A 1231-nucleotide genomic window follows, 5' to 3' on the forward strand; every position below is an offset into this window, starting at 1 on the left:
TTGCATTATTGGGTTGCCTTAATAAAACATAAATTTCAAAGTAAATATTATTACTATTATTATTATTATTATTATCATTATTATTATTATTATTATTATTATTATTATTATTATTATAGGAATTTGCAATGAATATACTACTGATACATCTTAACGCTGTACGTTAATTAACACGTAGGATTAATTTGAAGTGAGGTAGCAACTCTTTGTGCCTTAGACAATGACATATTGTAAGATAGTTCAGTTTGGTGGTTTTGTATGCATTCATTTTATACATTATTCCTTAAAAGGCTTAATTGATACTACCGAGAAGCTTTGAACTGTGACTGGGTAGTGCCATAGCGAAAATTATAGATAAAGAAAAAAGAAAAAAAAACCTTGACATCGTAATTGTTCGATGTCTATAATTCCTTAGTTCGTCAGTTGATCCCGAGAGCTGAAGTAGCCTGCTCAAAAAGATAGCAAAACGCCTTTACGTCAGGTAGTTCTACTAATGAACCATGTTAAAATGCCGGGAAAAATTACAATTAGCAGGTCTACTGGTGCTTGTGTTTTCTTTCAAAGTTTATGCCGGTAAGCACATTTAATTTTATATTAATTATTCAAATATTTACACTTATTCTATTAGGTATTTATATTCATATAATGTACGTTTTGACCTGAAAGGCGAATTGCTGTTTTTCAGAATATGCTTAATCGATAATTTTATTCAGCAACTATATTGGTTTACCCATCATGACAAAATTATATCCTATTCCGAGCTAGATTGGAGCGTGTGTGATAATATTCACATATGCTTATTTAATATTCAGCAGGTAAATGGAATCATAGCACCATACCAAGTTGCCATATAAATATTATACACGGTGCTCCCTGTTTCTATCATTTGCATATTAGTTTAATTATATACTATGTTCAGTGCTATGCAGCATACTATGATTTATATTATGTATATATATGTATATATATATATATATATACTGTATATATTCATATGTATGTATATATATATATATATATATATTCATATATATATAATAATAATAATAATAATAATAATAATAGATGGTTTAGCGCAAATGAACGAGGTCTCTATGCGCTCGGGAATGTTGCACTTTTAAATAACTTCCTCCTCCCCTGAGGGTCACTTCATGCCCTCCGCAGCCAGTAAACCGGCGCACTTTCATCTGTCCCCGACAGGGGCCGAGTGAACAAGTACACCGGGGTAACA

General features: G+C 31.0%; 1 protein-coding gene across 1 annotated transcript in view; it reads left to right on the top strand.

The window, feature by feature from the left end:
- The first annotated feature begins 405 nt into the window (after positions 1-405).
- Positions 406-1231, top strand: part of LOC117103264 — a 66660-nt gene continuing 65834 nt past the window's right edge. The window contains exon 1 of the mRNA XM_033243833.1: positions 406-573. Within this exon, the coding sequence (XP_033099724.1) occupies positions 501-573 (73 nt within the window). The 5' untranslated portion in view covers positions 406-500. The remainder of the gene's footprint in view (positions 574-1231) is intronic.

The sequence above is a fragment of the Anneissia japonica genome, unplaced genomic scaffold (assembly GCF_011630105.1).
Source record: "Anneissia japonica isolate Jap-2015-1 unplaced genomic scaffold, ASM1163010v1 scaffold2207_len539183_cov196, whole genome shotgun sequence".
NCBI classification, from domain to species: domain Eukaryota; kingdom Metazoa; phylum Echinodermata; class Crinoidea; order Comatulida; family Comatulidae; genus Anneissia; species Anneissia japonica.